At 31.6% G+C, this 27,460-nt stretch overlaps 4 protein-coding genes across 17 annotated transcripts; 2 read left to right on the top strand and 2 right to left on the bottom strand.

Annotated features, from left to right (window-relative positions):
- The first annotated feature begins 2,210 nt into the window (after positions 1 to 2,210).
- On the top strand, positions 2,211 to 7,274 carry LOC137817990 (E3 ubiquitin-protein ligase DIS1). Its single transcript, XM_068621219.2, has 4 exons — positions 2,211 to 2,435; positions 5,181 to 5,413; positions 5,889 to 6,275; positions 6,702 to 7,274. Exons 2-4 carry the CDS (start codon positions 5,207 to 5,209, stop codon positions 7,020 to 7,022), a joined length of 915 nt encoding a protein of 304 aa, XP_068477320.1. The 5' UTR covers positions 2,211 to 2,435; positions 5,181 to 5,206; the 3' UTR covers positions 7,023 to 7,274.
- A 611-nt stretch (positions 7,275 to 7,885) lies between these two features.
- LOC137817964 (uridine 5'-monophosphate synthase) lies at positions 7,886 to 12,154 on the bottom strand. Of its 13 annotated transcripts, none has more exons than XR_016517651.1 (8): positions 11,713 to 11,901; positions 11,355 to 11,432; positions 10,273 to 11,092; positions 9,955 to 10,038; positions 9,626 to 9,701; positions 9,453 to 9,540; positions 9,117 to 9,371; positions 7,886 to 8,340 (listed from the first exon to the last, which is right to left on the bottom strand). XR_016517651.1 is itself a non-coding variant. In XM_068621193.2 (8 exons), the coding sequence occupies exons 3-8, from the start codon at positions 11,038 to 11,040 to the stop codon at positions 8,212 to 8,214; spliced, it is 1,407 nt and encodes a 468-aa protein (XP_068477294.2). In that variant the 5' UTR covers positions 11,041 to 11,092; positions 11,355 to 11,432; positions 11,713 to 12,154; the 3' UTR covers positions 7,886 to 8,211. The 13 variants fall into 13 exon arrangements, 9 of the variants coding, with proteins under 9 accessions (XP_068477294.2, XP_068477299.2, XP_090153720.1 ...); XM_068621193.2 differs by having other exon boundaries at positions 9,626 to 9,708; positions 11,713 to 12,154; XM_068621198.2 differs by having other exon boundaries at positions 9,626 to 9,708; positions 11,873 to 11,953.
- Positions 12,155 to 14,102: 1,948 nt separating this feature from the next.
- LOC137821665 (putative ADP-ribosylation factor GTPase-activating protein AGD11) lies at positions 14,103 to 20,023 on the top strand. 2 transcript variants are annotated; one of them, XM_068626369.2, is made up of 10 exons: positions 14,103 to 14,396; positions 14,498 to 14,559; positions 14,717 to 14,837; positions 15,611 to 15,695; positions 16,183 to 16,258; positions 16,528 to 16,691; positions 16,847 to 17,081; positions 17,962 to 18,078; positions 18,164 to 18,259; positions 19,432 to 20,023. In XM_068626369.2, the coding sequence occupies exons 3-10, from the start codon at positions 14,795 to 14,797 to the stop codon at positions 19,711 to 19,713; spliced, it is 1,098 nt and encodes a 365-aa protein (XP_068482470.1). In that variant the 5' UTR covers positions 14,103 to 14,396; positions 14,498 to 14,559; positions 14,717 to 14,794; the 3' UTR covers positions 19,714 to 20,023. The 2 variants fall into 2 exon arrangements, 1 of the variants encoding a protein (XP_068482470.1); XR_016517457.1 differs by lacking the exon at positions 19,432 to 20,023 and having other exon boundaries at positions 14,258 to 14,396; positions 17,966 to 18,078.
- A 4,901-nt stretch (positions 20,024 to 24,924) lies between these two features.
- On the bottom strand, positions 24,925 to 27,004 carry LOC137820574 (uncharacterized protein At5g39865). The gene is made up of 2 exons (XM_068624722.2): positions 26,633 to 27,004; positions 24,925 to 26,502 (listed from the first exon to the last, which is right to left on the bottom strand). The coding sequence occupies exon 2, from the start codon at positions 26,487 to 26,489 to the stop codon at positions 25,686 to 25,688; it is 804 nt and encodes a 267-aa protein (XP_068480823.1). The 5' UTR covers positions 26,490 to 26,502; positions 26,633 to 27,004; the 3' UTR covers positions 24,925 to 25,685.
- Positions 27,005 to 27,460: the final 456 nt, after the last annotated feature.

The raw sequence follows: 27,460 nt of genomic DNA, 5'->3' as shown, positions 1-27,460 counted from the left end.
AGTGATGACAACTAAGTTAAACTATTGTATTTTCTGAATAACAAACTGCATGAAACTCAAAAATTGTTCCCATGAACCTAGCTTTCCAGATGCAATAATTCAACAAGTCTATAGTTGTTCATATGTATTCTTCATAGGCATCCATATGTGTTATCACTTTCCTATTTTACTTTTAGTGCGTGAAAATCAAATATACAAATTTGAAAATATCACATACACAAACGAAGGCTCTGTTGGAGATCCCACATCGACTAGAGATTAGAGCCTTTCATTGTATATAAGTGGGTGCAAACCTCAACCCTATGAGCCGGTTTTATGGGGTTGAGTGGTCATCCTTACCATTTTTATAGAAACCAATTGGAATACAAACGTTGTGAACAACTCAATTACCTTTTAGGATACAATATCCTCCACACTAGCTTTTATAGAAGATATGGATGCCCTGGTCATTCTAGAATGACTCATTGTTGTCACTTTCTATATGTCATCACCACTTCATATTAATCCTCTGATTAACATGTTTCTCCCGTCATTGTAGAATAATGTAGTAGTATATGAATGGAATGATTTATAAATAAATAAAACTCCTATTTTCTCTTTAAGAAACAATAAAATAAATATGTAAAATAGAAAAAAAATCCAATGTGACCCCTTCATGTTTTTTATTTTGTTTTTGTGTTTCTTTCCTTTTATGTTATAGTTCGCGTGGAAAAATGATTGTTGAACTTTGGGGTACCAAACTTGTTGGAATGCCAAATTTTCATCATAATGGTTTAGATGAACTTAAGAAAAGTTGATTGATCTAATACATTTTTAATGGTCCAAATTTAAAAATGACAAAATGTTGTGATACATATAAGCCTAATTTCCACCATTGAAGGCATGAGATTATTTTCTCTCACTCTTTTTTATATAAATGGTCTCACACCAAAAATTCCTAATTCACATTTCTTACTCTTTAAATTTCATTTATCTTTAACTTAAACTATTTTATTTTATCCGTTTGTTTATTTAGTTGTGTGTTAAAGACAAAAAAACAAAGGTGATTGTGAGACTAAAAGTATTGTTATTAGTCTCAGTTAGAAACTTAAATGAATATTAAATTAGTATTAGTTTAGTTGATATTAACTTAAGTAAATATTAAAATAAAACATATTAGTTGGATGTGATTTTTCTGAAGTATTAAGGTTAATATTATACCATTTTTTACTTTAAGCAATACTAAATTAGACCATACGTATATAATTGTTGACTAAATATAGAAAATACAACAATTTTATAAGTGTGGTTTAAAAACTAAATTTTTTTTTTTATAAAATCGTTAAATATTTTATACCATATTTTTTTAAGTGTTGCCTTTTAAAATGTGTAGATTAAATAATAAAACTGCGACCTAAGAATGACCACAAATATATAAATATAACCTAAAAGTGGAAAAACAACACTTTACACATGTAACTTACAAATCATTACAAATCAACCTTTCACCTTATGGATGCTTAAACCCATTCTTTTAAACTATGGATATTTTAAACCACATTTAATTAATCTATTAATAAAATTAAAAGAAATTATACTTTCCAATTTCAAATTTACAATACACTTTTGTTTTGTTTTTCATTCATGTTTCCAAATATAAATCACTAGCTTTCACTAGTTTATAAAACAAAGTGTTAATTTATAGTTACTAAAAAAATTATTTAATAATAACTAATTTAGAAAAAAAAATAACTAATCACAATCACTATAAATATAAAAATGACTAAGTTAAATATTATTTTTAAAATATAAATTAAAAAATATATAAAATTATTTAAAAGTATATAAAAATCGTAAGTCGTTTATAATTTAATTTGTCAATCAGTTTTTTTTTATATCAAAATAATATTTTCAAATCTCAATCTAATATACTTCTTTAGTTTAAAAAAAAAACAGCAAGAAAACTGATTTGCTATAAAATCCTTGATTAATTATTGAATAAATTTTTTATATTATAAATTAAATTACATTTTTATGTATATTAAGGTAAATTGAATTATGTAGTCATTCATTATTGGGTAAGAAAATAGGTTTGAAAGAGATGAAAGAGTGAAAGCTTCAACCACCGTTTTAGAATTCAAACATAAACACAACAGGAAAAAGGTAAGTGAGGAAATCGAGGAACTTGTGGGTCCTACTTTTTCTTAAACCTTTTCTTTCTTCCATTTTGTATTTTTCCCACAACTTTCTCTCTCTCTGTTCATTCTCACCTACGCTCTCTTCTCTCTTTAATTTGAAAATCTTTATCAACTTGTTGCAGACGCGCATTCTATGTGTTTTCATTTACCACTGTTTATTACAGAACCGACCAAAGCCAAAACCCTTAACTCTATGTCTCTCTGATTTCATTCATTTGCTTCTGGTGTAATGCCCTTTTGATCAATCCATCATTCCAGGTCTCTCCACAACTTCATTTTAGTTTTTCCACTTCTGGGGTTCTATTATTATTATATTTTTATTTGGGGGTGGGTTCAAGGTTTCTTTTTGGGAATTTTGTTGGTTGTAGATCTGTGGTGGGTTTGGTTTGAAATATTGTGAATTTGTTGGTTGAGGTTAGGGTTTTGATTGTGTTAATGGATGAAACAGTTTGTTCTGTTTAAGGTTTGTGTTTGATGTGCTTTTCGGATTGCCGAGGTTGTTACCTTCTTCAGCTTGCTCAAGTGGGTGTATTGGAATATGTGAAATTTTGAATCTTTCAAAATAAGTTAATCGGATTTTTTTGTGTTCATGCATGTGTTGTTGTTTGTCTTGCCTTTGCAACTGACCCTTTTTTTTATTCTTTAGTATGTTAGGTTTGATGTGCCTGTGTTGGTTTTCATGGGAAAACACCAGGACATTGTTGGAAGCTGAGTCTAGTTGTGTTATTTTTTGTGGAGTTATTCTAGTTTGTTTGCTAGTGGTTTGGTTCTGAATTCTCAGGATGGTCGAGTACTATTCCATGGCTGCAACACTGCATTTCTTGCTTCCTAATGCACTATGTTTCAGAGGGAAAATTCCTTCCTTCTACCAAAATGCTGAGTGCCACTTCAAAAACTAACAAGCTGTTACCTTTTTTGAATTTGGCTTGGGCTAAGCTCAAGGTTATCCAAAATGCTTTTTCGGATCAAACACAAGTTACTCATTGGTCGATCATGGGAGAAGTTAGCTTCTAGATGTTCTGTTACCTTCTTAAGCTGCAAAATAATGGAAAACCTGAGGGATGCACACAACTCTTGTCTTTGGCTGTTATTTGTATTTGAGTGCGATCATGAGGCTGCCATATAGACATTATCCGTGATTTATCATACCTCAAACATATAATAGAACTATCTTTCTTGAGAGATTGGACTCACTTGGAGGGTAATCATATTTTGGTTAGAATACAAACAGTTTGCAGTTTAGATTTTGTTTACTGAGTTTTGGGTTATTTAGACTGTAGATCACACTTCGATGCCAGGGAGGTAGGAACTTTTACAGGGTGCGCGTTTTTAGTATCTGAGATTGAGTATATTAGGATCTCTCCATGCGATTTCATTCATCAATGGACAAGAAGATAGATACAAAATTTGGATTGGTTTAGTAAATAAAATAAAAATTCATCTTAGAAAGCTAATGTTTAAGAAGGGGACAATTTTTAATAGGTTATTTGCTTTTTGTCATTTTATACTTGCCATTTTTTGACCATGAAACCAGTTCAACAACTCATGCCTACAAATTTCCACCTATGACCTGGTCTTGTTAATTAACTTTCTTTATGTTTTATTTTTCTGTTTTTTCACAGGCATAATTATTTGTGCCTAGTCATAGCTGATCTAACACAGCTATGCTTCAAATTCTCACTTTTAAATAAGTGCATAACTTCAAACTGTCATTTATTTTGATCAATTGATATTGAGCCCTGCAACATGTATGTAAGCCTTCTTTTAGATTGTCAATCATGCCAATATGATGTTCATTTTCCTGTAATTTCTCTTTGACAAATTTATGTGGTTCATCTTGTTCCTAGTCTTATGGGAAGAGGACAACCTAATATAGCTGTTTTACATGTTATAATTGTCTCTAATATTCATATAAATTGGACCTGAACGTGATTTGAAATCCTTTAATATATCTGTCATGTTAATCAGGATTTGTTATGCTTTCCATTTTCAATTTTTATTTCATCCATTCTTTCTCTCTAAATATTATAAACTTGTATATAATAATTGTGAACATGCAAAGATTTGTAAGATTTGTTGTTCTGTTCATTTGGAAGTGTAAATTTCATTTTATTATCAAATTATTTTTCTACTCATAAGGGATAGCCTGATAAATGGAGTCCGGAGATCAAACAAGACATTATGCAAAGCAATCAATACAAACCTCTATTTAAATTGCTTGCCAAAAATTTGGATGTTGAGAAAACACAATAGCCTTATTTTATCCATGTAGTTGACTCCAACATTTAGTGATGATATTTTTTACATGATCAGGGCAGCGTGAAAAAGAATCTGAATCCATAAATAATAACTTAAAGAATCTTTTGAAACTATTGTGTCAACTATTCAGCATTTGAAATGTTAATGAGTAACGATCTATGTCTGGTGGAATGCCAGTATTTGAAAATTGTTTATCTTTTGGGCAAACTGTTCATATTATGCTAGGGTAATTACATTTTACAGGATAAGAATTTCCCAATTGCTTAATATAAATGTGAATTTGAGAACTAATTAATTCTCTGAATGTATTTTCAATGACAAATGTATGTGTGCTTTTTTTTTTCTGGTCGATGTGTTCTGTTTGCTTTCATAAGCCATTGAGTTTGTAAATTTGTTTTAAAACTGTGTTTGATGAAGGCCATGATGCATCTTTGATCATATCAATGGAGCATCAGGGAGGGATGATAGCTTCACCCTAGAAAGATTCATGAAATTGTTGTTAGTGCTTTGTCTGTTGATGTTATTCAAAATAGAAGTTTATGTTGTTTGATTCACCTACAGTCAACATCAGGGGATAAAGTGGGTTTTGTCATTCCTTCTGTTGTTTGAATAAACTGGAGATGCGACTTAATAGTTTAACTATTTCTTTGTTAACTGTTTTGTGAAAATTTAAAGAAGGAAGTACTATGTAGAATTTAGTTATAGCCTTTGTGATTGATTATAATGATTATTTCCTGTTCACAGGGTAGCTGGTGATTGCTTTTGCTAGCATGGCATCAAGTACTTTATTCTTCGATGATATTCGAAGCAAAGTTGATGTTGATCCTCCTCAAAATGAAGAGTCAACAGATGTTGGTGAATTAGTAAATGATCCTGCACAAACTGCACTTAAACCTAATGGTACCGTTTCAAGCAGTGTGCGTGAGCTATTAGAGTGCCCTGTATGCTTGAATGCCATGTACCCTCCAATCCATCAGGTTGTTTATATATTGGTGGTTCATTGTTGCTTTGTTATTGGTTCTTGAGAGAAAGCATGCAATTGTAACTAAAAAATACTGGGATGTTCTAAGTGCAATTTGATAAATTATTCACATTGACAAAGCGTGATCATCCAGTACTGGGTTCATGGAATGGTATTGCTGCTTATTAACAGGATTGAACACAAATAAAAAAGGAATTCTCATTCTAATTGTAACTTAACTAAAATAATGGTTTTATTGGCGTGTCATGGAACAAAAAACTTTTAAGGGTGCTGATTTCCTCATTCAAAAGTAATTGTTCCCTTGCTCACCTAACTTATCTATTCCGAGAATGTTAGATGTTTTTACTAGCAGGAACTCAGTCAAATTATATAAATATAACTGTTTTTATATAATTATTGCCTTGTTGATGGTTTCAAAATATTTTTTTTTTTTAACTTAGTTGACTTGTTTTCCTCTGTCAATTTTGCAGTGTTCAAATGGTCACACAATATGCTCTGGTTGCAAACCCAGGGTCCATAACAGGTGCCCTACTTGTAGGCATGAGCTTGGCAATATCAGATGCCTTGCACTGGAGAAAGTGGCTGCATCTTTGGAACTTCCGTGTAAATATCAAGGATTCGGGTGCATTGGAATATATCCCTATTATAGCAAGCTAAAGCATGAATCACAATGTGCATATAGACCTTACAACTGTCCATATGCTGGTTCAGAATGCTCTATTATGGGTGATATACCCTACCTGGTGGCTCATCTGAAAGACGACCACAAAGTGGACATGCACAATGGTAGCACTTTCAACCATCGCTATGTCAAATCAAATCCACATGAAGTTGAAAATGCCACATGGATGTTAACGGTATTATTTTCTGAACTTTGTTCTACCTGCATTCGATTGATTCTGTAAATTCACTATAGTGCCTAACCATATGGTTGGTATGCAGCTGATAAAAAAAAAAAATGGTTTGTATGCAGAATGTGTAAATTTGGGGTGGGGTTGGATCTACTTGTGTCTGTCTTCATCAGTTCATGAGTAGAGTGATTTAGCAAACCTTGTAATTTCTTCATTTGCTTAAAAAAGAAAAATCCAATATTGCAAATACTAGAACACATTGAAGCTACGTGATTGTTATTTAGATTTGTATCCTCTAGGGACTCTTGATTTACCCTTTTGCATCTATGCCACCCTAGGTGTCTATGATAAACTTATATGCATTCACTTTCAATTTCTTTCTGGACTGAAGTTGGATTTTAGTTGACTATTGTGTTTCACATTGGTTTCTAGGTCTTCAGCTGCTTTGGTCAGTATTTTTGTCTACATTTTGAAGCTTTTCAGCTTGGAATGGCTCCTGTCTACATAGCCTTTTTGCGGTTTATGGGTGATGATAATGAAGCAAAAAATTATAGCTACAGTTTAGAGGTAGGTGGAAATGGGAGGAAGATGATTTGGCAGGGTGTGCCTAGAAGCATCCGGGACAGCCACCGGAAGGTTCGTGACAGTTTTGATGGTCTCATCATCCAGAGAAATATGGCCCTTTTCTTTTCCGGCGGCGACCGGAAGGAATTGAAGCTAAGGGTTACTGGTAGGATTTGGAAAGAACAATGAATGGATAGGAGATGATGTTCTTCAGCTAGTACTGATATTTAGCCTTATAGTTTGTAGTGCAAAGTCGTTTCTTGTAGTGATATGTACCTTCTGGTCATGTAATTTTTTGCAACTTTGGAGGCAAACTCTCTTTGCTTCTCCTCACATCAAGTACATGAACAGGAAGTTGTACATCGTATCATTATGATAATTACGCAATAGAGATGTAGAACCTTAAATTGCCCTATATATATTTATATTCTTTTTGTTCAATTAATGGCAATGATTGAGAGCACTTGAGAAAATGTTCATAGCTATGATTTGTTTTACTGCATGGCACAGAACCACGTAATGCGTTTTGTTTATTTGTAGTTGCCATTTTGTCAATTTGCTGCATATCCTAATTTGTTTTGATTATTGGAAAACGATATTTAGCATCTTTTTCTACTTAAGTCCAAGTGTATGTGCAATCTTTCTAGTTTCAGTAGTTGTCATTAATTGGTGTTTTAGTTATTTACAAAATGATTAATAATGGCACAATACTTTAATATGAAGACAAGATTAATAATCCAATCTCGCATTGGCTTGTTGCATCAAAATGAATAACTGTTGAGTCAGACTCAAGAGTGCAACAATTTGTACAACATTTTTTTGATTCACTCCTTTCTTCACATATCCCTTCTTAAATGTTATAATGATGGAGAAAATAAACAAAAGTGTTAAAAATTGTTGCATGTATATCACATCTCCTATCTTTTGTTCATCTTAACGCAATGAAACACCAGTGATTAAAGAAACACATACAGCCAAATCAGTCAATATTTAAGAAATTGCATCAGTAATCCATAAGATTACAATGAATGGTATGCATTAGTTTGGTCCCATTAAAAAAAAGATGTAAATCATTAATGTGAAATGCAGTATTCAACCTGTTACATGCTGAGGAAAATCATAAAATGAAGCACTTCATGCTAAGATCAGCTGAACTGCAAATATTTTTTCTAGCCAAAAATGGGGAGGGGAAAGAAAACAAAATTCCAGTGCTGCATTCAGCTTTAGATGTTACCTATATATACTATGGTGAAATGAAATACATCCTGTTAATAAGTAGGACTCTTCTTCCTAACTATGCACTTGGCATCATCCAATTTGCTGCATATCCTAACTTGTTTTGATTCAATCTTTTTTTCACATATCCCTCTTAAAAGTTTCAGCTGCACTTGGCCAAATACGCATTCCATCCTTGAAGACGATATTCACGAGCTGCATGAGACGGATTTTTGGCCTTGATGATGCCACGACCCACTATGATAATGTCACTACTCCTATCATAGACAACCTGGAAAAACCATTTTGTTATCAAGATAAGCTCAAATGAAAGAAGATTATGTAACTATGAAGTACTGACTCAAAAGATCTTCTTCACATTTAAGGAATGATTTCAAAGTACAATCTTTACAACACAAGGGAGCATGAAACAATATCAGATCCTCTAAAGTGGAAAAAAACTTGGACATGGTCAAATGTCATGATCTCACCATTTATTCTTTTGAACATCAAATTTAAATATTGTGTTAATAAAGTTTATTGAAGGTCTAAGATGTCATGTAGTAGAGTCACTGCAGATTGAGGCATTTTCAGCACATGAATATTAAGGGGTGGATGGTTGTTGTGCTGAAGCAGGAGAAACAAAACGAGCTTGCCAAGGGTAGCAAACCCATAATCCACTTTGTGTCATTTCATTTGTATTCAGTTTTAATGGAAATGTTTAGTTATCAACCCCCACAATATCCATAAATCTATGTCAGCTACAATTAAATATTCAAATAAAATCTGATGATGTCAAGCTACCAAGACAATATAGTAAAAACTCTGATATTGTTTTCTCAACAATAGTCAGAGACTATGCACCCTCCCTCTCCCGTTCCCTGTATACTTTTTTTCTCAACAAAATTCTTCTAACCCAAGGAAAGAATGAAAGATCAACCATGTTAAAAGTAAAATACTTTATGTATGTTATATAACACTGTTCATAAACCATTTATGATCTTTCACCTATCATGTCGTTAATTTATGCACATGACAGAAAGATACACACTGCATGCATAAACTTACAGAATGTGGTGTGTTATACTGCTGCCCTAAAGCATCACCACCAGTCACCATTTGAACTCCAGGGGTTGCATGAATGAAAGAAGGATTTACAGGTGCCCCAGACCATGATGCTGGATTGACTGAGATGAAGCCAATAACAAAGTCAGAATGATCCTCAGCGATTTTCACTGCAGCAGTGGTGTAATCTCCCTTGGCAAGGTTACCACTTGAACTCATTTCAGCAAGCAGCAAAAGACCCCTTCCACGAGGCAAACCCTGAGTATGATTTACAAGACATGTTAGGCTAGCATTTTGGTGTGGCTACAGTCAAGATAATGCTAAGACTAGAGCATAGACCTTCAACTTCAGTCCTTCCACAATTCCAGGACCAGATATAATGTGAGCATTTACTATGTCAGCCCATTCCAATATATGGAAGATCCCTCTGCAGATATCAGAGCATAAATAAGTCATATGAAATGCAGAAACAGAAGGAATAATACTAAGAAGTAATCCAAGATAGATCTTACCCTTCATACTGCATGGTCACTGTGTTACCAATGTCAGCAAACTTACGATCCTCAAATATTAAGAAGTTATGTTTTTCTGCAATCTTCAACAGAAAAAGAAGCATAAATAGAAACAACTAAACCAGAAATATACAAGATTCCTGAAAACTCACTAAATGTGATGCTCATACATATAATACTCTTATAATAGGTCAAATACATGACTTCGGACTCTAATTTCAATAAATATTGACAAATCTACTTCCATCTATAAATGTTGACAACAGGAAGATGAAAAAATTTGTTCTGCACTGCTTAAAAGCAAAAAGGGACTTCTTATAGCACTGTACCGAGCGAAGCTTAGAACCAAAATCAGGAGTAAAATCTGGAAAAATATCCACATGTGTCTTCAGCAAGCATATCTCAGGCCCAACCTGACAGGAAAGAACAGCCAAATTAGTTTAAGTAATTTATTTGTCAGAACTAAACTTCTAACCTTAAGTTTACTATCACACTGATGATCATAAATGAATAGGACTCTTGAAAGAGTTCTCGACCCTTTTTTTAAATTAAGAACCATCTTTAACAGTTTCAAATAAATGATCAAACAAAAATGCCAAGGACTAGTTTAAACATTTTCCCGTTTTGGACAATTGCCAAGTTCTTACCTTGTCAGCGATTTCAAGTAATTCAGCAGCAGTTGCAACATCTGCAGCCAAACACAAATTACTCTCCTTCTCAGCCATTATCTCAAACAACCTCTTTCCTGTTGGATTCTTTGACAATTTAGCCCTTTCCAAATATGGAAAGGCGTTGCACTTAGTTCTTGTTGCCATAGCAGCAATCTTCTGATTCTCTTCTAAGAGTCTCATAACAACCCCAAGCATCTGCTCATTAAGCTTCCCTTTTTCCCTCAAAATTTTCACCATCTCAGTCAATTTAAGAATTGCATGCAGCTTGATTCCATTATTCTCCAGATTCTCTCTCCCACCTTGCTCTCTATCAATCAAAACAACAGCATCACTGACCTTCAACCCTGCAGCACGCAGTGGCGCAGCAGTTTCCAAAACTGATGTCCCACTTGTAACTAGATCCTCAATTATCAAGCAACTTTGACCCTGCTTGAAATCACCTTCAATGGCTTTAGAAGTGCCATAATCTTTTATTTCCTTGCGGCGCATGACCATGGGGATATTCTGAGTAACAGAGACACAAGTGGCAATGGGAAGAGCAGTGTAAGGGACACCACAGACAAGGTCAAATGAAGTGGAAGAGACAGAGGAAATGAGGGTTTGAGAAACATTCCGGAGGACAGAAGGGTAAGATATAATAAGGCGGAGGTCTATGTAGATTGGTGAGGATATGCCAGATTTGAGCTTGAAATTGCCAAATTTCACAGCTGAAATCTCATGGAGTTGAAGAATTAGAGACTCCATTTTTTCCCTTTCTCAGTGTGCTTCAAGCTTTTTTTTAGATCTTAGGGATAACCTACGCAATTCAGTAATCAACATCTTAACTTAATTTTTCTAAAAGACACACACAAGTACATGATCAGAATCGTTTCTTAGCATAGATTTAATCATAATATTCCTTCACGCATCATAGATTATATCACAGAAGCAGACAATTCTCACAGAGCATATACAAAGCACAATAACTCAAGCACTAAGCTAATTAATCACTTAAAAAAATATTAGTGACCAACACAAGGAGAAATCAGATGAAACTTTCAGAACTAGTGCATGACAACCTTACACTGATGGTGACGAATCTGCATCCATGTCTTGTGCCTCTAGACACACAGAATCTAACCTACCTGATTCACATTCTGCTATGCCGATCAAAAAAAACAAATTAGGTTAGTTACGTTGAAAGACCAACTCCTTCTCCTAGACCCAATCCCTATTAGGTTTAACATAATCATAAGGAAGCATAATTCCATGAATTTAAAATCCCATCCCCCATAAAACAAACTCAATTCAAACATCTACACTGTTTGAGCAATAAAATCAATTCAATAAGCTAGAAATGCAGCAACCCAGATTCCACAAAACAAAAATTTCATGCAGAATCAATCAATAACAGTCAAAGGTTCAATGTCCTCTAACCCCTTAAAAACTCCTGAAACTTCAATGACCTTATCAACAATAATGATTCAACCAAACCCAGCAACTCAAAGAACATGTGATACAAATTGCAACATTTGAGACTGATCCTTCAAAAGATTCAGCTCACTGGAAGAGGAGAGAAATTGGTGTGTGATCTTACATTTGGTTTTGGGTGTTATCCACAACAATAGCGCCAAAAGAATTTACAGCTAAACAAAAAGTAACAAATCAAATGAGAGACAATAGTGTAACTATATTGAAAGAAAAAAAATTACAATACTTTTCTTTCTAAATTTAAGAAAAAAACAATAACATCCTTTCTTTGAGAATCTTAAAGGAGAAATTAATTTTCTCTTAGTTTTTCTCTCAAATATTAAAATAGGGGAAAAAAATTAATAGAAAAGATTTTAGTGTGTTTTATGTGCTTTTATTAGATGAAAAACAAGTATCAAATTTAATTTTTTTGGATATGGCTTCTCTTCTAACATTGAGTTGCACCACTTCCATTGGGTGGGTGAGTAGTATGACAAATTCTCCTGCTACTCCATAACTACTTCTTCTGCATCTTTATAATTTTTTTATAATTTCAACTAGATCTTCTTCTTCGTTATGAATGGTGGTGGTTGTTTATGGTGAATGTTATTTGTTGAGGTAAATTGTGATATTTTTAATGGTGGTGATTGCAGTTTCGTTGACTTATTTTTTTTCATTTTTCTAGAAAATACAAAACCAAAAAAAACAGTAAGGTTCAAATATCAAGTACAAAACTCACAAAAAAAAATTATCTTGATACCAGAGAACATCGAATTCAATTAATCTTTTCGTCAACCTTTATACACAAGGGAACCGGTATCTCAAACACTTATAATGAAAATTTAAGTGTACGAAATGTAGTTAAGTTATCTAAAAATATGAAGTTATATTTCATTTAGAGTTATTTAAGAAATTTAAAAAAGTTAAAACTGACTTTTTCACAATTAATATAAAAGTGTAAGAGAAAGGTATAGAGTTGGAAGGAAAATTTGACTAATAGTAATGTTCTTGAAGTTTATGCTTGCCATCAATGAAAAATAATTTTCAAATTTTTTTGCAGTTAATTGATTTATGAATATGTGTTACCATTTATTGGCCATAATTATGATATTTCGTTATCAAACAAAATCTCTATAATTGATATTTATGCATTTTAACAAATTAATTTATAAGTTTTTAATGATTACATAATAAGAAAACAAATTATAATTTCATTTGAGACACTTTGATATTAATATATATAAAAAATAGATTAATGTGATGGTTGATGTACATTTTTATAGTTTTTTTTATAGTTTCATTTACTTCATGAACTAATGTGATAATCTCTTCCAATTAAGAATAATTGTTCTAACTAGGTTTTATTAATGAAAATCTTCCAAGAAGAATATAGTTCAAGTTTAGATTAAACCAATATCAAAAGTGCTTTGGGTTTTCTTCTTTTCTTATTCTAGTGCTTTTGAATATTGGATAATCTTCATATATCTATACTTAAATGTTTGTGAAAAGCTTTTAAAACTTCAAATACCCTTATTCATTAAACAAAATTCAACTACCCTTAATCTTTAAAAAAAATCTTCCCTTATTGTGTGTACCTTGTTCTTTCACTTTAGTTTCCCCCTAGTTGTTTGATATTCTCAAGAATTGATATTTGGTATTAGTTCACCTTATCTATGCATATTTTTTTATCACTTGTATATGTATATGGTTAAGTTTCAATGTTTATTTTTTTTTTCCTTTTCTTATATGATGATAATGTATCATCTTTTTAATTTCCAAATAGGCTTATCCATTAGAAATTTAGTTGAATGTGAAATAAATGCTCCAAAACACTTTTTATTATAAAAACATTTATTATTAATATCACCAACATAAACATAACAATCACATATATTTGTATTTTCTAATTTTATCATTTATATATAATTATATTTAATATTAAAAATCAAATAAAGCACATCATCATTTTTTTTTGCATACTTTACATTACAAATCTAATTTATATTGACAATATATACTCAAAAAAAATTTAAAAGTAAAAGTATCATCCAACATAATTACTTTAAGGATTAATAGTGGAATATATATATATATATATATATATATATTAAGTAGATGAGTAATTTATATATTTTTTTTTAGTTTTTTGTAATTTTAAAATATAATTAAAGATAAAATAAAATATGAAATGTTTATATAAAACATGGAATGGTTATAAATTATTATTATTATTTATGGCATGAAAGTATTTTTTTTATTTTTTTATCTTGCAATATTACACATGTCAAGATACCCTGCTACATTCATGTTCTGTAGTTGGTGTGTGAAATAAAAGTTAATTATATGTTAATTCATAGAAAAGAATAAAAAAGAAGAAGCTTCATAGCCAAATATCTATGGCAAATTCCACGTTGACATGTTATGTCTAAAGAATTTACATATTTGCTAAGAATTATAAAGTTTGTTAGAAAAGAAAGATAATTCTGATCTGTTGCAACCCCAAAACCATCACATTTGGCTTGTCAATTCAGTTTTGAACTTTATTTCTTTTCCTGTTCAATACACATTTCTCAAAGTTTCAAGCTTTCACCTTCAATGGTCGTCAAAAACCAATTTTCTCAAAGACCCTTTTGAACATTTTCATAGGGAGGGTATGTTATTTCAATTATTCACAACCCCATCAATTCAATATGAGATATATGTTTGATTTAGCCTTTTGTTTTTGTAACCATTTTGGTTTGTTTCAATGCAGGAATTGCCAGTGCCTTCTTCTTAATGCTGAAAATTTGAGAGCAGAAAGATACATTCTGATATGTAAGAATTTATATTCAAAACTTTGTTTCTTTTTTGTTCCCTCAATGGCTATGTCATTGCAATTTGCAATCTCTTGGCCACCATTTGTGTCTATCCATTTTGGTTTGCACATGCCATGTTTGATTTAATGTCTGCAATGCCATGTATTTGCATGCAGAGTAGAAACTGCCATATGGCTGGTGACAGATTGTAACACCACATTTTCCTTTGGGTTTCAAAATATTGGAAGCCAGATATGTCTATGCAGCATGAAAATTCTGATACAAAAGAAGTAATATGTAAGAGTTTTTAATCCCTTTTTTCCTCCTCCCCCAGAAAAACACAATAATAGAATGATTGATTTTGTACACAAGAAGAATATGTTTATCAATACCATTGAATCATTTGGTTCAATTTTCTTTTTCCCATTGTTGGGAAAATTCTTTTACAATGAACCACTTGATGGGTGAGAAGGGATAATGCAAAGTCTTTCCTCAAAGGAATTTAAAAATGGTCATATTTAAGTAACTAGGCACACAATTTACAGAATTCTATTAAGTTATTTGTAGATTCTTTGAACGATTGTTTCTGTTGCTGGGAATTATTGGCAGAATCATATGTTTACTTAGTCTGATTTTCTGAGGATATGGTAGATACTTAAGATGTTGTGATTTGTACCATGTCATTACACACACCTACATGAAGCACACAGAGACAGGTCTTGTTTCAAAACATGTCTTCTTGCAACCAAACATAAGATACTAGGTGGTTTTGAAGACATCTTTTTGATGACTTGTAAAACATAGTTAGGCCTGGTTCGAAAAAATAGATGTTAAGTAGTCTTAGCACTCCTTGGTGATCAGATATAATAGAATACAAAGATTTAGAGAATGAAACTTAACCCCTTATGCCGCTTCCTTTTTTTATAAAAAAACTTTCATGTTAGGCATCACTATGTAACTTGACATCTCAGTTAGGCTGTCACCTTAAAGAACAATAATCATCTGGCATCTTTACGTGATTAGTTCAGCTTATATCTTATTCCTCTTTATTATAATTTACCAATTACTAGGTCCCCAGAGAAGGCTAACAAATCTGATGCATCATTCTGGGAACAAGTTCTGTGCTGATTGTGGAACTCCAGAGCCAAAATGGGTGTAAGTATTTCCCTGATTTTTCATAGGAATGTAGTCTTCTGGATTATTTTTTTAATCTCATTTTTATATCACATTATCATTGATCTTGAACTGAGTGTGGCTTCAGTGTCTTTCCAAAACAAAAAACTGTGCACCAATCAGAAATATGGTGAATTTACAGAATTATTTCAAATGAATTAACTCAAAAAGTTAGAATATATGTACCAAATGATTTGGAGCTTAGAAGCTTAGACAATTTGTGCACTAATTGATCAAGAATTTTTATAGATATGCAATGTTGTATTTAGACTCCAGTTGTTTTTTATCAGCAAAGAATTGAATAAATAAAATTGAGCATTTCAGGATGCTTCAACCCTGAACCCATTCCTACTTTACCAGATACATATCCCTGCTAAAGCTTTTCAGCTAGAAGTTGGTCACATCATAAAATTATTAGCTCATTACATTATTTGTATATGTTTTGTCTGATGAATTTGTTAAACATCAGATCTTCAAGTCTTGGAGTATTTATTTGCATCAAGTGTTCTGGCATACATAGAAGTCTAGGAGTCCACATATCAAAGGTATGTTTCTAACAAAGCTTTGAAAATAACTTCTTAGTAACAGTCATACATAGCATATTCATTTAACTTTGAGGTTGGGATTCATAATGAAGCATAGTGTAGATACACATCTGCAGAAAATATTTTGAAACCAGAGTTAACATAATGATGTTAAAATTGCATATTCACTATTTGCAGTTCTCTTAGAAACATGAGAGGGGGATTCCATTGTGCATGCATAACTGGCACACTACAAAATGAAATTCTAACATTGTTTGAAGCTATTATAGGTTCTATCATTGAAGTTAGATGAATGGACAGATGAACAAGTTGATGCATTGGCAAAATTAGGAGGAAATACATTATTAAACAAGAAGTATGAAGCTTGCCTCCCAAGTAACATGAGAAAACCAAAACCACATTCTTCCATTGAAGAACGCTCTGAATTTATTCGGTAACTGAAAGAGAGCTAAAAATTTATTTTTTCTATATTTTTTTTATAAAAGCTTTCATGTTAGTGCAACTTGACATCTCAGTATTTTTTTCTATATTTTGTTAAGAATTACACCATTCTTATTCAGAAATGTCCTATTTGATTTTCTTTTTCAGGAGAAAATATGAGATGCAACAGTTTATGGGGTGTGATGACCATATGGCAGGCACCATTGTCCAATCTCAAGGAAGAAGTATATCACTTGCTCAGTGCAGCTCTTCATACTATCATGCTTTTATGGACAAAAAACCATCTGAAAGATTTCCAAGCAAAACTCGAATTGGGAGTGCATTCCGAAATAGTTGGGGAAGAAAAGATTCTGAGCACAAGTCAAAGAAAAGTACCTCATTGGTAATCTTTCCTTTGAGTCATGCTAGTTCTATCAGCCATCTCTTATATGAACATAAAAACTACTTTTGGAGCTAGTTGATGCAACAAAGTGTGCTACATACTAAATTTTTATGTTGCTCCATGCTCCCCTGTTCTCTATTTCTAGTCAAAAATGTGGGAGGGATGACTTTCATGCTCTATATTCTAGACAATCACAATGAGAAAATCACTAAATAGAAACCAATTTTAAAGATAAAAAATAATTAGTCACTATATTAACTAAATTAGATACTATTTCAGAGACTAAAAAAATTATTGGTATATAACTTAGTTTCTATGGTTAATAATTTTTTTAAATTAGTTTTTATGGTTAATAAATTTTTTAAATTAGTTTCTAAAATTAGTATCTAATTAGATACTGAGATTTTAGCAACCAACATTAGAATCTAAAGTAATTAGTAACTAAAATATTATTAGCTAATTAGATATCAATTTAAAAACTAATTTATAAATTTTATGAATAATATAAACTACCTTAGATACCAATAACTTTTTTAGTCTCTAAAATAGTATCTAATTTAGTTAATATAGTGACTAATTATTTTTTATCTCTAAAATTAGTTTTTATTTTGTGATTTTCTTACAGTGAATATTTATAAATCCATCAGGGTCTTTGCCTTTTGGAAACTGCAACATTGGGTTTGAACACCTATTTACCTTGTGTGCTCTTAACTTCATAGCCATATCAAGAAGCAGATGAGAATCAAAGCATTATTAAAATATGAAGCATACTTTTCTGTGTCTTATTCTGAATAGAGAAAGGGAAAATGATAGTTACTGAAATGTTGGAACTTCTGTTTTTCTAAATACTTAATCTTGTTGCTTCCATTTACTGTTATAGGCAGGTATGGTTGAATTTGTTGGATTGATTAAGGTTAATGTGGTTAAAGGCACTCACCTAGCCGTTCGAGACGTAATGACTAGTGACCCTTATGTCATCCTTTCTTTGGGTCACCAAGTGAGCATCTTTATCTGTGAGCTAGTTTAAAATATGGATGGAAAGTAGAAAAAATGTGAAACACTTTTTATGTTTGTTGTTGCAGTCAGTAAAAACACGAGTCATCAAGAACAATTTGAATCCAGTCTGGAATGAAAGTCTAATGCTTTCAATTCCAGAGAACATTCCTCCTCTAAAAGTGGTAAGTTCATTTATTTTCTCAGTTTCTGCTAATCATAAATGGTTACCATGATCATACTTGTACTAGTGAAACAATATCAATCTCAAGAATGAAGAGTATATTTTGAGACTTCAGATCTATGAGGTTCGGACATGCCTCTTAAATGGCGTACCCGTGTTAGACACACGTATCGGACACCGATACTCGTAGGACACGTATCTGTGAAGTGTCCAATTCAAAAAATATTTGATGAATTTCTAATAATTCTAGCACAGTTCTAACACAATTTTAAAAGGGAAAATTACATAATTTTTTAAAAACTCAAACTTGTTGTATAAATTTTTATTATGATAATAAAAATAATGAACAAATCTTTTTGAATTAGTTATGAAAAACATCTTTGTACTACAACAAAAATAACTGAAACATAGTTGTACTCGTAGGACACGTATCTGTGAAGTGTCCAATTCAAAAAATATTTGATGGATTTCTAATAATTCTAGCACAGTTCTAACACAATTTTAAAAGGGAAAATTACATAATTTTTTAAAAACTCAAACTTGTTGTATAAATTTTTATTATGATAATAAAAATAATGAACAAATCTTTTTGAATTAGTTATGAAAAACATCTTTGTACTACAAAAAAATAACTGAAACATAGTTGTACTCGTAGGACACGTATCTGTGAAGTGTCCAATTCAAAAAATATTTGATGGATTTCTAATAATTCTAGCACAGTTCTAACACAATTTTAAAAGGGAAAATTACATAATTTTTTAAAAACTCAAACTTGTTGTATAAATTTTTATTATGATTATAAAAATAATGAACAAATCTTTTTGAATTAGTTATGAAAAACATCTTTGTACTACAAAAAAATAACTGAAACATAATTGTACACATAAATCTTTATTGTCAATTTATATAATTCATAATCATATAATATATATATTCGTGTCCTTGTGTCCTACATTTTATATATTATACGTTCCAACACAAGCTTCTTATTACTCAACTAACTGGGGATCCAAGTGACATTACAACATTTCAGCCACATTAACACACCATATCAAGATACAAAGCACATCAGTCATGTCATGTTACCTTCCATGCATTACATTTACATCATAAACCATTGTAGTTTTATTTCTACTTGTGACAATATTCCATGTTGGTGTGTTTTATGTGCAGCTTGTGTATGACAAGGATACATTTTCAACTGATGATTTTATGGGAGAGGCTGAAATAGACATTCAACCTCTAGTTATAGCAGCAAAGGCCTATGAGAAATCCACTATCAATGAATCCATGCAGCTTGGTAAATTTGTAGCAAGCAAGGACAACACCCTTGTTAGAGATGGCATCATATCCCTTGATGAAGGCAAGATCAAACAGGAGATCTCAGTGAGACTACAGAACATTGAGAGAGGTGAACTTGAGCTTGAGCTTGAGTGTGTTCCTCTCACTCAATAGCTGGATAAAAGTGTGTTCCTCTCACTCAACATCTGGATAAAAGTTAAGGATCACAACTCATCTTGAACCTGGTTTTGGAGCACAAATCATAGGATTTTGTATGTGTGTATATTCTACTGTCTCCTTCTGTGTTGTACATTATTACATGACATGATGGGATTACTTCACTGTCAAAGTTTCTATCTTTTTACAGAGTTCAATGTGTCTGATTCATCATCACCTTCTGAGATAATAAGACTTATTGTTGGTGTATCTTAAGAAGTTTCCTTAATATTCACAAATCTTCAGGATTTTTCTTTTTGTTATCAAACAACAACTTCTGATCCATGAAACCAAACTTTTTATGATAAAAAATATATCTGAAAATATGAAGTTAAAATTTTTAACTGATTTCATCTTATGGGATTTAACAACACTTATATTGTTGTTAGAAAACTAATTAAGGATATCAGTAAGTAAGTAGGAAAACGCAACTGCTATTATTCCGATAAAGCCAATATAGTCTCACGTCATTTAAGAATCAAGATCAAAGACAGTTTAAATACATTTTTTTCCCTTAATCTAACCAGGTGTTTTTAAGGATAAAATCGTGATAAAATTCAAAAACTCAACCGATATTATCTCAACGCACTCGAGGTCAAAACATAGCATTACCACAGTACAAAAATCATGAATAATCTACAATAATTTTCATTTTCTAAAGATAGTCTATCTTTCCACACTATTTTTCCATTATAGTATAATGACAAAAATAATCTTTCAAACAAAAATTTCTCTTTAAGGAAAATGTTATCTAGAATTTATTAAAATGTTTCTGGACTATACATTTTCGAAATTCAATGTATCATTTATAACTAATTTTTTACAATTATTTATTTATCCTTCTGGAATATTTCACAAATAAATTTATATTATCTTCATATAGAATCCTTTTGTTCAAAGAAAAAATCATCTTCCAAAAGTTGCAATATTACAAGGTGGTGATATTAAATTGTATTTTAAAATTAATTTTGATTAAATTGTAAACGGCTAAGTAAGCTTATTCCATAATGATATAAAATATCCTGAAATCATAAATTCAGAATAATTAAAAACTAATTTAAGAATATATTTGGAAATTATGTTTTAATTATACTTTTCTATAATATTTTTGGAATGTACAATTTAAAAGTATCTTAATACATTCTAAAAAATATGTTTTAGAAGTTTTAAAAACTCATTTTTGTAAATCATGTAAGGATAAAGATGTCATTAACAAAGGAATAATTAATATTTTCTTAATTTTAAATTGAAAAATAAAAACAAACAGAATTGTTTTCAAAAAGTGACAAATTAAAAATGAAACAAAAAGAAATTAAATAAATCGTGAACTGTGTTAATTACTTAATTATGAGAACATGAATCCATAAATTATGTCTAAAACATTACAGCTTAAAAATAACAATAACCACACAAGCACAAAACATGATAACTTAGTGTTTAAAAATTTGACATATTTGCCTATATTATTAGATCGTATACTTATAATTTTGTAATTTATAAACCCTAAATCTCATTCCACATTCTTAATGAAACATTTCATAAATTCATTCAACATATATTAGAATACTTAACTCTCAGCCTAATTGATACATCTCATGTTATGAATTATACACTTGATTTGATTTTTGAGAAAACATCTATGTTAAATTAGACTCAAAGAGTTGTATCGATCTATCATACTACTTTCACTAAGTTTACTAGATAGTTCTTTTTCACACTACAGATTAGGTTATATGAACTTCTTTTTACTCTCAAAACCTAATATTTTTTTATATGTGAATCCAATGTCAATAGAGTCAAAATATTTCATACAAAATTTCAAATTCATTACACAACCTAAACATCCAATATAGTATTTTCTTCCTAAAAATAAAAATGTTTACAACTCATATATATATATATATATATATATATATATATATAACCCTCATTTTCATTCATTTAAAGTAATAAATATTTTAAAACTCATGCTCTTAAACTAAAAGTGAATCATTTTTGCCTGAAAAATAACATTTGTCCTATCTCTAAGCATTCAACCATCTCCAACAAACCAACTCAAGAAAAAAAAAACAAGACAAACTTATTTAAAAATAATTTATGTTTGGGTTGAAATAGTTTACTTTCAACTAGAATTTCTAAGGTAAACTTTGATATTAAAAAAATTAACAAATTTTCCAAAATTCTAAAGAGAATGAAGAGAAAAAGAAGTATTTCAAAAAGATAATAGATTTTGAGCGTTTGAATAATTAATCTTTTATGTTTATAAAATTTTAACTTAAATAATAAAATATCCTTATTTCATCTAGAAACTTATTCTACTCTTAAACACATGCAATATTCCTTACACTCTTAAATATAAATATAAAACAGCCTATTAACGTGTTGGAAAAAGTGAAATAAAGAAATAAAATGACTTTTTTTTCTAATTATAATTTTAAAAACTAAAAATTAGCTTTTTTTTCCTAGAACTGTTTATAGTGAAACTTTCTAAACAAACTCTAATTTTGTCTTAAAATTCAAAAGATAGAAAAATTATATCTAAAATTGCCAATCAATTATTCTCGGTATTAAGAGTATTTATCCATTCATTGGAAATTTTAAATATGTACAAAATATTTAAAGAATGGGTTAACCATTTTATTTTATTTTTAAAAAAAAATTATGATGAGTTCGTTGAATTTAGGAGAAAAGAAACAAAAATATTATAAAAGAATTATAAGAAACAATGGGCCAACAGCCCAAATCTATATTTGGTGCACCATCACTGATTTATTATGAAAATTAATATGCATTGATGCTTGAAGTTCTTTAAATAACAAAAACAAGGGTCTTTTCCTTTCTCCATCACTTTGTCTTCAAGAATGGATAGTGTAACTTTTGTTTTCTTGTCTTGTACTAATACTACATACTTTTTTTCTCTTTGTTAAAGATGCAAGTTGTGAAGCCAAAAATAATGCAAACAAACACTAGAATCCATTCCCATGAATCTTTCTCTAGTTTCCTAGTTGCCCAAAGTTTACATCATATATTCAATAGGAGGGACTCTCATTGGAAACCAAAAGGGTGCCATGAAAAGAAGACAAAAGCCATCAAAATTGTGATGTGGGGAGGATCCCAATTCAATTGTTGAATATGAAGTATCACTTAATTGAATATTAACATTAGTTTATAGGTAGTATTTAAGATTTATCAATGGAAATTAAATCTAGTAAAAAGGACTAGTCTCTCACAACATACATGATAAAGTAAAGTGGGAATTTTTGTGAAGAGAAATACTCAAATTTTATGAAGAATTTTACCTCAAATTAGATTATTTTATCAAAAGGACATATTCATAAATATGTATTAAGTACTAATTAATTTTAAATATAAAATATCATTGTTTTATATGATATTTTGGCCTCTCAATCATATCAATCAATCTAATATTAAAAATCAACTTAGTCCTAAAAATCAACATTTGTATCCGAATTTGACCTCTCTGTCATAATACATTTGTCATTCCTTATCAAACTCGACCTCTCGGCCATAATAGACGTGCACATCCTCTAATCTTCATCTTCATCACAAAAATTAGAGATAAAAGTTACATTCAATAGTATTTATAACTCATTAATACTAAATACTTACTTAAACATCCAAGTGTTTTTATAAGTATACCCATTAACACGAAACTGAGAAGACAAAACAAAAGAGGACGAGCCCCACATAACCAGATATAAAAAACGAGCATTAAATATTCAAGCAAACCGTTGTATTTGGACTCAACTTAGTCTTTGTAAGAACAATTATATTTCAAAATAGTTAACAATTTAGTTTAATAAATTTAAATCAAATAATTTGATCAAGGAAAAAGTAAATCTAAAAAATAAATAAATAAAAATATTTTTGTTTTGAATGATTTACCATGATCCTCTAGATTGATTCCATATTGTTTCAATTTCCAACATCTTTTGGTATTACTAATTATTTTGGTCTTCAATCTACTTATGATCTTTGGAGTAGTTGCCACATCCTTCCTCTTGATAATGGAAATAGGAAAACAGCCTTGTACCAACTTCCAACATCAAACATGGAAAACAAAACAAAACCTTCTATGATACATGGAGAAACATCAAGAGGGTGCTCAATATATTCCATCATAATTGTTAATCTAAGGGGAAATGGATAAGGTTATATACCAAAGGCACCAATATTAATTACAATGACTTACCTGTTCTCAACTTCTTAAGGGTATGGAAAAGAATAATAAAGCAGAATGGTCACTTTGACTCTTGCTATTTCAAGTTAGTTCCTAAATTTATATAAATAACAACAGTTTTTAGAACAGTTTTCATTTTTCATTTCAAACACTTTCGGTCTAAACAAGTACTGAATTTTATTTTAATTATAACATGCAAACACTTGTATGAAATGAAGGAAGAATGTGGAAACTGAAATCATTATTAGAACTTTTTCTTTTTTAACTTGTTAAAATTCAGAAACTACCTTCAAATTATCATCCTCTTTTGGTCATTAATCAATTATGGTCTTTTGCCTTTCTGTCTTCAAACTGATTAGTGTGTAATTAGCCACTGAGAGCATCCACATTACTTGGTATGAAGATGTTGATACACATTCCAATCCAGAATTTTGTAAAGAAAATTAAGATTTTCTGAAAGAAAGAGAAATGTCCTCAGCTATAGGAACATTCTTTGTCCACATCCCATCAGTTTCATCACCAGATAAAGTTGCATATAGGAAAACAGCAGCAATTTCAAGGTAACAAGCAGGAACTGGCTTGTGTTAAAAAAGCAGCACAAACAGAGTCATTACCAAAGTAACACAGAAGATATTTAATATTATTAGCACATTTTCACATGGCATATGCCCCCAGACATGGAGATATGACAAAATCCAGGCACAAAGTCTGAGAACTAAAACAAGAATGACAATAACCAGAAATCATGATAAAATCAACGACCATTTTTTGTTAAACCTTGCTATCACATGAGTATATATTTCAATTGCCCCAAGAGAAACCCTGTCCCCACTCAAAAACACATCTCTCACAGTTGCATTCAAGAATTCAGAACTTATGTGCCATCAAAACATTGTCTTTTAACACAAGATATATGAGAAACCAAAAAGAAACAAAATGGAAAGTGTCAATACAGAAACAAATACAAATTGTAATGGTCAATATTTGCAAATCCCTTTGATATTACTTAATATTTACATTGTGTCGAGGAGAAACACTCCTCAGGACTGTGAATGAAGTACAACAGACACCATACAAACACATCTGGTATTTTTTTTCTGTGTGGAAGATAAAAATCACACTCTTGAACAAAATGCAGTTCAAGGAGCTGAACAGAGAAACCATCAGCTCATAACACATAACAAAAAAAACACCCATAGAAAAAAAATTCAAAGAGTGCTTTGAATCACCACATAACCTTACCCAAACACCTTCACCTTCTTCAAATCACAAACCCACGCCTAAACTTAAGCATCCTATATATGCAACGACAACTACCACAAAACCTAAACACAGTTCCTCAAATGCTCTAATGCCATCCTCCAATCAAAATCTGAGTTTGACATCCTTCATGCAACCCATTATTCCATGCATGAAACTTCAATTCTGATCAGATAACACCACCAAAAACACTTAAAATTGGAGTTTCACTATGACAATCTTTGTTCATCTAATAATCTTCAATGCAAACCTTCATCACTGACGTGAAACTCCAATTCTTGAGTGCCCAAAAACCTAAAATTGAAGCTTCACATGGACAAACCCCAAATGCAAACTTGTACTGTGGAAGTAAAACTACGATCCTGATTCGGTAACAACACCAAAAACACATGAAGAAGTGCTTCTAGGTTTCATGCCAACAACAACTACACACACCAAGTTTCAAATTTTTCTTCTTTTTTTGCAAACTTCAAGTAGAACAACAATTAGGACACCTTATCAACCCATTCTCATTGCACTCCAAACACCTCTTCAACACCCCTTCATCCTCATCAAACACCTTCCTACTCCCACTGCAATTCCCACAAGGTGCAAATCTCACATCCCCACAACTCTCACACACAAACCCACCCTTTGTCCTTGGCAACCCTTCCAGAAGCTTTCCTAGCTCACCCACCTCCCACATGTACTTGATGACGTCAGCACCCCCCACGTGCCGCCCCCTGATGAACACCTGAGGAAGCGCCACGTGCCCCTTGCTCTTCCCATTACCGTTCTCCCCCAACACATTCATCAACTCCTGTTTGTAATTCGCGTCCATCGAAATATCACGCTCGTCAACCCAAACCCTAAATCCCCGAAATATCATCCGCACCGCATAGCAGTCCTCGTAGGTCCTCCTAATTCCGCGTAAGCTAGTGAAATACAACACGATCCGATCCTCCGTCCCCGGCAACCGAATCTCCGGCGAGGAATCGATCGATTTCGCCGGAGAATCGAGGGAGGATTCGGATGCTTCGAGCGATTTCGAGGGTTTGAGCTTGTGGTGGCGGTGCTGCTGCTCCGAAGACGAAGGTTTCGCGGACTCGAAGAAGCTGCAGAGCCTCTTCACGACGCTCCCGCCGCCGCGGGGTGATTCGGTTAGCTTCGTCAGCGATCGGTCCAGCTGCGACGGCTTCTGCGGCGGCTTTTCCTTGCGAAGCGCCGTCATGGAGCGGTTGAATAAGGAGAATCTAGACGACGCCGTATCGCCGCCGTTTCCAAACTCTGCCATCGACCCTGTTCTTCTGCAACACCACCCAACGTAGAACGGTTCAGTTTTCAAGGTTCATCGGAATTCAAAACATCTAAATAATAATGAATAAATGAAAAGTTTTGTTTTTTTTTTTAATTTTGAATTGTGAATGATGAAGATACCTTGCGTGAAAGAGGGAAGATGAAGACGGTGGAGGACGGTGGTGGACGGTGGTTGTGTTGTTTTTTGCGGATTGTCGTTTTGAGGAGAGTGTTTGCGTTTTGGTGTTGGTTAGTCGTTTTGTGTGTTGCGTGTTGTCGTTTGAAGGTGTTTTTGTTTTCTCCGTTTTCGTTTTTCAGAGAAAGGTTTTTGTAGAGGAGAGAGAAGGTTTAGTTTTGAACTTTAGAGAGAGAAAAAGACCAATGAATGAAGCCAAGAATTTGTACTTTTTGTAGAAGGAATAAAGAAAAAATAAATAAATATTTTTTAATCTAGGCTGTGTTTGGATATACAGTGAAATAAGAAAAAAAGTGCTTATGGAGTAATGGTGAGATAGGTGCTAAAAGTTGGTTTGGTGCTTAATTTACCTTTTGGTGTTAGGTGTGGTGAGAGAGCTAACTAAAGAGACATTTAAGAGAATATTATTAATTTTAATGGCTAATGCTTAATTAATATTTTAATTGTTAAACCCAACAGTTACGGCAGTTTTAAGACTCTAATTTTCAATAAAATGTTCTTCATTTTTAATCAAATCATTTAATAATTTTTTTCCTATAAATCTCTAACTTTAATTCGTGTTTGACTAATGCTTAAATCTGCAGTTTTTTGGGTTGAAAAAGAACACATTTAGAAAAAATTAATGCATTAATAAAATTTATTGTGATTATTAGTTTTTCTGTGTGCCCATTATTATTCTTTGGAAACTTGATTAAATATTCTTACAAATTGTTTTTGACCAACCAAATAAAATTAATTATTATTTTCCTTTCTAACAAATTCCTTCTTATCCT

This window comes from Phaseolus vulgaris, chromosome 11 (assembly GCF_051622355.1).
Source record: "Phaseolus vulgaris cultivar YP4 chromosome 11, ASM5162235v1, whole genome shotgun sequence".
Classification (NCBI taxonomy): Eukaryota; Viridiplantae; Streptophyta; class Magnoliopsida; order Fabales; family Fabaceae; genus Phaseolus; species Phaseolus vulgaris.
This window is presented reverse-complemented; position numbering and strand designations above follow the sequence as displayed.

What these genes read in the sequence shown, in the direction of transcription:
- LOC137817990 (XM_068621219.2), top strand. Translation starts at nt 5,207, where the DNA reads ATGGCATCAAGTACTTTATTCTTCGATGATATTCGAAGCAAAGTTGAT. An exon ending in TGTACCCTCCAATCCATCAG is followed by an intron (nt 5,414 to 5,888) that starts GTTGTTTATATA and finishes TCAATTTTGCAG; the next exon opens with TGTTCAAATGGTCACACAAT. An exon ending in ATGCCACATGGATGTTAACG is followed by an intron (nt 6,276 to 6,701) that starts GTATTATTTTCT and finishes ATTGGTTTCTAG; the next exon opens with GTCTTCAGCTGCTTTGGTCA.
- LOC137820574 (XM_068624722.2), bottom strand. Translation starts at nt 26,489, where the DNA reads ATGGCAGAGTTTGGAAACGGCGGCGATACGGCGTCGTCTAGATTCTCC.
- LOC137821665 (XM_068626369.2), top strand. Translation starts at nt 14,795, where the DNA reads ATGTCTATGCAGCATGAAAATTCTGATACAAAAGAAGTAATAT. An exon ending in ACTCCAGAGCCAAAATGGGT is followed by an intron (nt 15,696 to 16,182) that starts GTAAGTATTTCC and finishes GTTAAACATCAG; the next exon opens with ATCTTCAAGTCTTGGAGTAT. An exon ending in CAAAGAAAAGTACCTCATTG is followed by an intron (nt 17,082 to 17,961) that starts GTAATCTTTCCT and finishes TTACTGTTATAG; the next exon opens with GCAGGTATGGTTGAATTTGT.
- LOC137817964 (XM_068621193.2), bottom strand. Translation starts at nt 11,040, where the DNA reads ATGGAGTCTCTAATTCTTCAACTCCATGAGATTTCAGCTGTGAAATTT. An exon ending in TACTTGAAATCGCTGACAAG is followed by an intron (nt 10,039 to 10,272) that starts GTAAGAACTTGG and finishes CTTTCCTGTCAG; the next exon opens with GTTGGGCCTGAGATATGCTT. An exon ending in TGGAAGGACTGAAGTTGAAG is followed by an intron (nt 9,372 to 9,452) that starts GTCTATGCTCTA and finishes AATCATACTCAG; the next exon opens with GGTTTGCCTCGTGGAAGGGG.